The sequence below is a fragment of the Abramis brama genome (assembly GCF_963993115.1).
Source record: "Abramis brama genome assembly, chromosome: 8".
Taxonomy (NCBI): Eukaryota; Metazoa; Chordata; class Actinopteri; order Cypriniformes; family Leuciscidae; genus Abramis; species Abramis brama.
In genome coordinates this window covers 38,297,718-38,305,018 of record NC_139970.1, presented here as the reverse complement: position 1 = coordinate 38,305,018, position 7,301 = coordinate 38,297,718, and the positions used below count along the sequence as shown (strand labels likewise).

The 7,301-nt window shown below is 36.5% G+C and overlaps 1 protein-coding gene across 10 annotated transcripts in view; it reads right to left on the bottom strand.

The window, feature by feature from the left end:
* nckap1 (NCK-associated protein 1) overlaps positions 1–7,301 on the bottom strand; it is a 51,952-nt gene that overhangs the window by 43,676 nt on the left and 975 nt on the right. For 5 of the 10 annotated variants that reach the window (XM_084121575.1, XM_084121581.1, XM_084121579.1 and 2 more), the window contains exon 2: positions 201–218. The exons of the other annotated variants lie outside the window; for them this stretch is intronic. In XM_084121575.1, coding sequence (XP_083977701.1) covers positions 201–218 — 18 coding nt within the window. The remainder of the gene's footprint in view (positions 1–200; positions 219–7,301) is intronic. 10 annotated transcript variants of the gene reach the window in all.

The following is a 7,301-nucleotide window of genomic DNA, read 5'->3' as shown; positions in this document are numbered from 1 at the left end:
AATCAAAATCACTCCGCTGAAGAAACAGAAATAAATCTGTTTAAAGAAAGATTAAACATAAAAGTCCTGCTGGTGCTACAGTTTGGGAAGGGCCTTTTTTTGTGAGTTGCGTACAGAAAGATCATGGGACATGAGACTGAGAGCAGGGGGAAGGTGGGGGGGGGGACTGAGATTTTAGGAAGGTGAAAAGCTGTGCAAACCTTCCAAACTTGTCCTTGCTGGGGGAAGCATTGTAACAGAAAGAGAGAAAATTACACATAAACACAGGTTCCAATGTCTACCATGCATGTTCACTTCAAAACAAATTAGCTTTGGGAACTAAATGTAAGTCGTTCCAGTTAGTGTGTTGTTTCGGGTCCTAAGGAGGGACGCAAGGGGTCAGTTGGGTCACACAGTGCAGTCGTTCCCAGAGCTAACATTGACACCATGCAGAATTCACTCCTCCGGGAGCAGGAACACTGTGGGCTGAGTTCAGAATTCACGTCCATGTTCAAGAAAAGACTAGGAAGTTTGTGATTAGTCAAAGAAACATAATCCATGCAAGTAAAAGGGAACCAAGGTCAACATGTTCACAAAATGACTGAAAACAGATCTCAACTTAAAGAATGACGAACAGAATCACACTGCAAACATAGAGAGCGCAAACAAACAAAACAGACAAACAAACAAACAAACAAACAAAAAGGTCATTATTACCTGCTCACTTGCATCAAATCATCTCATGCACAGAATTATAAAAGCAAAGAACGGACCACTGATCTCAGACTGAACTTTGACTGTCCATGTCATTGTCATTTCAATCAGAAGTAATATCAGGTAAGAGTACTAGATGGTATAGCACTTAAGGCTGGGTATTGACACAAATTTCACAATTCGATTTGATTTCGATTCACAAGCTTGCAATTTGATTCGATTTCAATTCAATATTGATTACTTTGGATATCAGGTACAATACATGGCAAATTTTCTCAAGGAAAACAAATCTCTTGACTAATGCGAGTCAGTTGTAGCCTACTAGGCTTCATTAGCCTATGATATTGAAGGTAAAAATTAACTGATTTGTATACAAACACTTAAATTACACTTTTATTTATTTTTATAAAAAATAAAACTATATGAAATATAAACATTTAAATGGTGACTGTCAAAAAAACTTGCCAGATTTATTCAAACATGCATTAAATATTGAAGAACATTAAAAATTATAATGAATATGTAATATGGTGCATATGTTTAGCAAAATGCTCATCTCTAGAGTTAATTTTTCTAGCTGACTAACGAGTTTATGGTCACTGGATATGGTTTTTCTGAGATAAATGTGACGCTACATGACATTGTTAACAAGCTGTTTTACTGACGTCTTTCCACGGTTGAAACACTGATTGAGCGATTCCATGTGACATGATATGGATTTCGATAAGTTGTACTCTATCTTTTAACACACTTTCAGATGCTCATTCATGTTTATTTCACGCTGTATCTGGTATTAAGGCGGAAGAGAAGATCATGTGCTGCTGCTACTCATGAGCTGAGCTGTGCCAGAGCGATCTCACGCCACAGCGCCAAAACGGTATATGTTTTTGAATTTCGTAAGAAAATGGACGTAATTTGAAATCTGACACTTTGTTTCATATCAATAGTAACAAAGCACAAACATTATTGTGATTTATTGGATGGGATGCGCTCTACAATGTTCCATTCATACATCAGCTGAAAACAGGATGACTAGCCTAATCGATTATTGGGATTTAAGAATCGATATCGGTTTTTTTACCCAGCCCTAATAGCACTTCATCGAATAGTGCACTAATGCCTCGTTTCCACAGAGCAGTACAGGACAGTACAGTACAGTTCCGTACAATTCGGGAAGGTAAACCCTGATACGGCTTGCGTTTCCACCACCAACAGTACCCTTGATAGGCGTGGTGTATGCCGAAAAGTAGCGATCAATGTAATTCTTGCATGAAGAAGAAATCTTGTTCTTGCTTGTCGGCATGTGTCATTCCCCTTGTGGCACGCGCAAGTTACGATTCTCTTTCAACCAATCAACGTTCAGCAGTGAGTCTAGCTCCACCTTTTAGTACCGGACTACTGTGCTTGGTACCCCAACGGAAGGGTCCCAAAAAAGTGGTACGGTTCGGAATTAGGGTAACATTCACAACTTTTGACAATGGAAACGGCAAACATTGTGTGCCGTACTAAACTGTAGTGTACCACTCTGTTATTTCAAGAGATGTAGCTTTAAAAGAGGTAGTAGCTTTATATTGTCTCTTACCCCTTTTCCACCAAAATGATGTTGGTGCCGATACAGCTAGACAGAGTGCAACGTAAAGTAGGAAAGGGTTGAAAATACTGATTTCTTGATTTTAATCGATTCTCATTTTGATTAAACGATAGGCTACTGATTCTTAAATCCCACGAAACAATATATAGTCTATGCTGTTTTCAGCTGTTGCGAGAAAACTAAACATTATTTGAAGCGAGCCTTCCATCCAATAACTTGCAATAAGCTTTGTGCTTTGATACTTTTGATATGAGCTAAGTTTCAGCTTTCAAATTCAGCTAGAAAAACTCGAAAGGTGCATTTTGATAAATATACTTACTCGTTTATATTTTTACTTAACCTGTTGTTAAATTTTTCTTGAACGTTTGAATAAAGCCATCATGAAAACAAGTTATGCAGCCTCAATTTAAATGTTTATATTAGAGATGCACCGGTCGACTGGCAATAAATCTGAACTGGTTTTTAGTTTTATTTTGGCAGATAACAGAGATGAGACACACCAAAGACGGACGCAAAGAGGAGAACAGAGTCGTGCTTTTCCTCTTACCTCTATAAGTGCAGCGCTGCTTTGGTTACAGCGGGAACCAAGACAACACTATATCTCTGCTGTTCCATAAGCGCCACCTACTGTCGAAAAACTAGTCCTGTCTGAATAGGGCTTTTGTTTGGATCATGAATGCAGTGGTTGCCTTTAATTTCAAATGGCTATAGATATTTTTGTGAAAGGCCAGTTTGGCCTGTAATAGAGCAAATAAACAACAAAGAAATTGACTTAAAGAAAAAAAAGAAAAATCAGCAACCAGATTTGGAATACATTTCAAAAAACGAATTGAGTATAAACACAATTATGTCATTAAAACGTTATTATTATATCATAATTATAATAAAAAAAACTGTGTAAGTGAAATTTGATATATAAATAATTTGTTAATTTAAACCTTCAATATTATAGTAATGTACCAATTGACAGGGTTCCCTGTATATTTACAGCATTAGTTCAGAGATTTATTTTCCTCCAAATTGACATGTAGGGTACCTGATTTATATCCAAATGAATCGATATTGAAGTGAATGAATCAATATCAGAATTAAATCACGTTTGTGAATCAAAATTTAATTTGTGTCAATGCCCAGCCCTTATGTAAAGGAAGAGAAAGCATGGGGTCTTAAGAATTATTATTATTTTTAATTTCACATGCCAAATCAAACATGTAAAACTTTGGGTGGGATGCAAAAGATATTTCTCTTTTGTGTGTATAATGCGTATGTGTATAATATATCTACAAATAAAAAAAAAAAAAAAATCTAGATTAACTAGTCAACCTCACTAATCGACTAGCTGGTTGTTGGATTTAAGTCTGGTTGAGCTAGTGGTTAACATTTTGAAAACTATGTAGGTTATATTCCTGCAGTGGAACCCATTTGTCCTGCTTTCGGTGGAAGTGCACAGAATTGCTACTGGTTTGGGTAATGGCTTTGGCACCAGCACTATTTTGGTGAAAAAGGGGTCTCTGAGGATTTCATGTCTAGCTAAACGCTGTAAGATAAGAGCGCACTTCCTGAGGCTGTTTCCATGGAAGGATTCTGCTGTCATTTCCTGTGACACAGATTTGCTACCAACCTATATGCTACTGGCAGCTAAATCCAACAAATTCCAAACTGCATTTAGCACAACTTGTGTTTAAGACAAAGTCAGTGTCAGTTAGCCTATCATTCTATGCTTAAATTGCACAAGCACAGGAAAGATGTCTACTTAAGGTTTAAACCTATATGAAAAACAAGCATCAAAACCTATTCGCTTAGTAGCTAAACATTACAAAGCAGAAAGAACAACTGAATGTCAGTTTCAGGAATTCAGAATCAAACCAGCATCAAATGCTATCTAAAATCTTAACTCCCTCTCTGTACCCACCAGAACGCAACGTAGATCTTACAGCACTCAATGCAATGCCTGCCAGTTGCTAGGCAACAGGACTACCAGATGCATGTATTCCAATTTCTAGTCCTGTGGAAAAGCAATCCCTCAACTAAATTTGACAGAAAAAAAATGCTATATGAAATAATGGGCAATAACACTGAACTGGTACAGTCAAGTTTCCCACAGTGCACTCAACTGTGTTGTATTCCGAATGGATATGGTGCATGTGGGGTACACAAGAATATGACAGAATATGACTAATATTGGGTTGACCCCCGACTTGTCTGAATGAGCGAGGTCAGACATACACAAGAGTGACATCAGTGGGCATGGAGAGACAGGCGGCACTCCAGAGACCTTCTTGCGCTCTAAACGGGCATCACACACACTGATGAATTCACATCACATATCTGAGCGAGTTCACAGCCAGAGGGAGGAAAAAATGCTAACGCCGATGGTCCTCCACTAGCCCACTTTCTGCTGTGATCTGGACTGCTGCCATTACGGCTAGCATCAATGCCAAGCCCTTCTCAAAAACCTTAGAAGTGGCTTTAATGGCAAAGGGTACGAAAAAATTTATTTTGAAAGGACCGACTAGAATTGACAGGCTTTACTTCGTGTGTGTGATGCTAGCACGATTCAAGATATTTCAAGCCCTCTGATTGCTGAAAGTGTAATATGGGAGGATCTCATGAAAACATGTCCAGCTCACATTTCAAACCAACAAGAGAAAAAATATGTTGCATACCGAAAATAAAGACCATTATTTCATGACATATAAGCACTTCCCTGTAATTATCACAATAGTGTGATTTGTGTCTGGACATTTTAGTTCCTGGTAGGATTTTTTTTATACCAGCCAGACAAATTCATAATTTGGCCTTATTCAGATTATCAGCATCAGTTTGTTTGTTTATCAGACATGTTATCTGTCAAAATCTATTGTCTGTGTTTTTTTCCCCCAGTGAATATTATGTTAAAGTCCCCCTGTGGTGAAAATCAAGTTTTTAAATGTTGTTTATATGTCTATGTGGTGTTTTTAATATGCTTTAAGACAAACCATGTGCAAAGTCACAAGTCAACACCATTCCTGAGTATTTTCTCCCTAAAACTGCAGTGAAAAAAAGACGGTTTGAAATCGCTGGTGTTTCTGACGTCACAAACTACCTCTTAACCAATCACGTCAACGTGCCGGCGGGCTTTAGCAAATTAACTATGCTGTGAAGCAGGGGAGTCTCAAGAGAAGCCAGGTTATCCCAGTATATTTTTCTGTTGATATGAAAAATCAGGCATTTAGCAATATATAGCGGGTGAATTATGTGCATGATGTATATTACGATGAACTAGGCCTATAGCTTATGCCCTTCTCCACTGGCTTTCTAAGTTGTTCAAAAGCGTTTTAAGGTTGCTGATTTTCAGTCTGACTCTGAGATGGTGAATGGAAACATGGTTTGTGTAACATTATCAACATTATTAGCTGTTTGACAACATAGTCAAGCAAAAGGCTAATCATATTAACTACCGTTATCTGTCCGACGTTGTAGAGAGCGATACATAAAACGCATTACCATTCTGATACATCGACCTGACCGAGTAGATTTCTGAGCTGATGTGATTGAATGGAGGCGGGGCTAATTTGCATATTAATGGTCTGCTTATACTAAATTAAGTAAGAGTGTGGTTACATTCAAGCTATTTTAAGGCATGAATAAAAGACATTCACAGGAAAAAACATTTAAATATGTCGTTTTGGTGATCAAAGATGAGTTAAATCATGGGGGACTTTAAATAAGCACTCAAATTTAATTCACAATCAAATTTTTTCACTAATTCACAAAATCACAAATTGCTTGTCACTAAAATCTAACCTAGTTATGAAATAATGTTACAATTAAAGATACTGTAATATATATTTTAAATCAGAATTAAATAATTTAAACAATGCTTTCATTATTTATAAATCATTTAAATTATACATATAAATGGGTCAAAACACAATACTGGTCTCGGCTTGTTGGGAACATATTAATAACAAGCCGAGACCTAATTGTGGGTCAAAAGTATGGATGCTCTGATTGATTTGCCTCAGATCGATATCAGCCGATAATCACATTCTATTACTCGATCAGGAGTCACTAAAATAGGCAGATCTCACCAAACGATCTCAGATTGATGACGGCAGACTTCAGTGCCGCGGTCATGTCAGTGTGGAGTTATTACGCGGTATCAAGAAACATGTTCAGTTGTAATTATGTTCAGTTTGACATTAAGTCTTGTAGGCTCTGTCTTTAATAAGCCAGAGAATCCTAATGTGGATAATGTTTTGCATAAGCCCTGTTTTTAAAGGCCTATTAAAATGTTCATTGTAAAATTAATATTTGTTGTGCTTAATCTGATTATTTATTTGATTCTAAATTAAAACAACAATCTACATCATTACTGTAAATAACAATCCTGATCGGAGCATCACTAGTCAAAAGTGGAATATTTTTATTCTACCACTTTTGACCCATTTATATACGCATTTACTGCTTAATTGCCATGAAAATAATGTCACAATGCAAAAGATTTTTAAGCAAAATATCCTTTTGATTTTGAGGTGAAATGTGACCCAGACATGTTCTTGAGTGGTTCTGTGATATTTACCCAAATATTACCCAAGAGTCATCTAATAATTTTTTCAAACTGATTTAAAAAAAAAAAAAAAATTCTAATTAATTAAATATTTAATAAAAAGACTACAGCAACTAACATTTTGTCAGAACCTCAAGTAAATAACATGTTATTTTGTTTAGATGTCTATTCAGAATCTTAATCTCTATTAAAGAAAAATAAAAAAAGATTCTCAATTTATCCACAATCGTGCAGCTCAAATCCCAAGATACTAGGCATAACCAGTTTATGCCTCTGATTCTTACATCACAGATCAATTATTTCTAATTACAGCTCAGCAAAATCAAACAACTACTTTTACAATTAAATCCACCTTTTGATAAAGGGAAATTATGAAAGATCAATACTGCAAGACACAACTGTCAAACCACCACTTCAGAATCCTACAGATCTGACATCTGTCAAACATGCTCTGGACTTCAGGTA